General features: G+C 41.2%; 1 protein-coding gene across 1 annotated transcript; it reads left to right on the top strand.

The window, feature by feature from the left end:
- The first annotated feature begins 416 nt into the window (after positions 1–416).
- On the top strand, positions 417–1,373 carry LOC101562308 (olfactory receptor 7A10-like). The gene has a single exon (XM_004632884.1). The coding sequence runs from the start codon at positions 417–419 to the stop codon at positions 1,371–1,373; it is 957 nt and encodes a 318-aa protein (XP_004632941.1).
- The last annotated feature ends 894 nt before the right edge of the window (positions 1,374–2,267 follow it).

Genomic DNA, 2,267 nt, shown 5'->3' with positions numbered 1-2,267 from the left:
TTCCCATTATTTTACTTGTAGAGATTTTATTTTCCTTCACTATTTATTAACTGTCCACACAGTCTCTGGAATATAGCCACTTTCAGTTGAAATTCCTCAAGTGCATAAATTTTTTTCATTAATTTTTAAAAATATATGATCTTTTTGAGCATGAGACAGGACTTGTTATTCAGACATTGTACAGTACAAGGGGCCTATAATGGGAACAAGATGCATACAGATGCATATAAATTATTTTTCGGAATCTAGAAGATTTGGGATGGAAGCATAACTCAGTAGTAGAGCACCTGAGCAGCATATGAGAGGTCCTCTGTTCTATTCATATTAGTGCGAAAAGTTAACATTTATGACAAGTACATAATAAAGTTTTTGGTTTTGTTCTTTCTCTCTCTCCTTTTTGGGGAAGTCATATAAAAATGGGACCAGGAAATGTTACACGACTTTTAGGATTTTTTCTTCTGGGATTTTCAGAGCAGCCAGGACTGCAACCTTTCATGTTTGGACTTTTTCTCTCCATGTACCTGACCACTGTGCTTGGGAACCTGCTCATCATCCTGGCCATCATCTCAGACTCACACTTGCACACACCCATGTACTTCTTCCTCTCCAACCTCTCCTTTGTGGACATCTGTTTCACTTCCACCACTGTGCCCAAGATGCTGGTGAACATATACACACAGAACAAGGTCATTACCTATGCTGGATGTATCACGCAGTTGTATTTTTTATTACTGTCTTCTGGGTTGGATATCTTTCTGCTGACTGTGATGGCCTATGACCGATATGTGGCTATCTGTTATCCACTGCACTACACAGTTATCATGAACCCTAGGCTCTGTGGAATATTGGTTCTGACCTGTTGGATTGTGGGTGTTCTGAGTTCCTTGTTGCATACCTTTGTGGCATTGCGTCTGTCCTTCTGTAATAACTTGGAAATTCCACACTTTTTCTGTGAACTTAATCAGGTAGTTCACTCTGCCTGTTCTGACACCTTTCTTAATGATCTAGTCATATATATTACAGCGATGGTGCTGGTTGTTGGTCCCCTTGCTGGTATCCTTTACTCTTACTCTAAGATAGTTGCTTCTATATGTGCAATCTCTTCAGCTCAAGGGAAGTATAAAGCATTTTCCACCTGTGCGTCTCACCTCTCAGTGGTCTCCTTATTTTACTGTACACTGCTTGGAGTGTACCTTAGTTCTGCTGTCACCCAAAACTCACACTCAACTGCAACAGCCTCACTGATGTACACTGTGGTTACACCCATGCTAAATCCTTTCATCTACAGTTTGAGGAATAAAGACATCAAGGGTGCTCTGAAAAGACTGCTGAGCAGGGTAAAGCAAAGAGGTCCAATTGACCCACCTGGGTAGAATTGCGTATGATTTGAGGGCCCAAGTTTTGGAGGTGAAAGTTTGCTTCTTTGTTTTTTTTTTTTTTTTAAAGACTGTACATGTCAGCTTTATTTATGACAACCAGGCTGCACACAGCCCTGGTGCCCTTGCATGGCCAAATGAGTACACGGTGTTTGTCACAGCAGGGCATGGCTCAGCAGTGAGGAGGAGCAGACCGCTCCCCAGACAGCCAGTGTGAACCTCAGACATGCTGGGTGGAGCAGCCAGAGGCAAAGCCATTGAAGTGGTTGACACAAAGCTAAGCCACACCGTGGTGAGGACAGTCAGAGCCACTGTGGCTTCCTGGGGCGCCTCGGAGGTGGGCCAAGTCCCCTACCTGGGTAGCGGTGGGAGCCACAGGATCGCTGGCTCCGCCAAAGCAAGCTGAACGGTGCCTTTGTCAGCAGAGCACTTCCTTGTTTGTGAAGTTTAACTCAGTGAGAGTTTGTAACAGTCAGATACAGACCAACAAATAAAACATTTATTTGCGCAATGTCTTCTATGTATGCCAGTTTCTTTTCTTTTTTTTTTTTTCTCTTGTTGAAGTTTTATGTTTTATTTAGTTAGGCTCAAGAAAAAAGGTAAACTTTAAACATCCTCAAACTTGTTATTGAAGGCTTCCATATACACACATACATACATGTACATATATACATATCGATATCTATATATATGTTCTTTTATATAAACCATATAAGACAATTTGAAAAGCCATTCACAAGGCTGTGAGTACTGCTTAGTAGTAGAGTCAGATGTGATCTCTAGCACTAAAAAAAAAGACCCCAAAAGACCGCCAATCTTTTTATTCTTTTCTGTATTTAAAATTACCCTTTTAGATATTTAGAAGCTTCACAGGTGGTGGCTTTATTGGAA

This window comes from Octodon degus, unplaced genomic scaffold, assembly GCF_000260255.1.
Source record: "Octodon degus isolate 3935 unplaced genomic scaffold, OctDeg1.0 scaffold00050, whole genome shotgun sequence".
Taxonomy (NCBI): domain Eukaryota; kingdom Metazoa; phylum Chordata; class Mammalia; order Rodentia; family Octodontidae; genus Octodon; species Octodon degus.
Note: the sequence above shows the minus strand (reverse complement) of the source record. Positions and strands in the feature narration are given on the sequence as shown.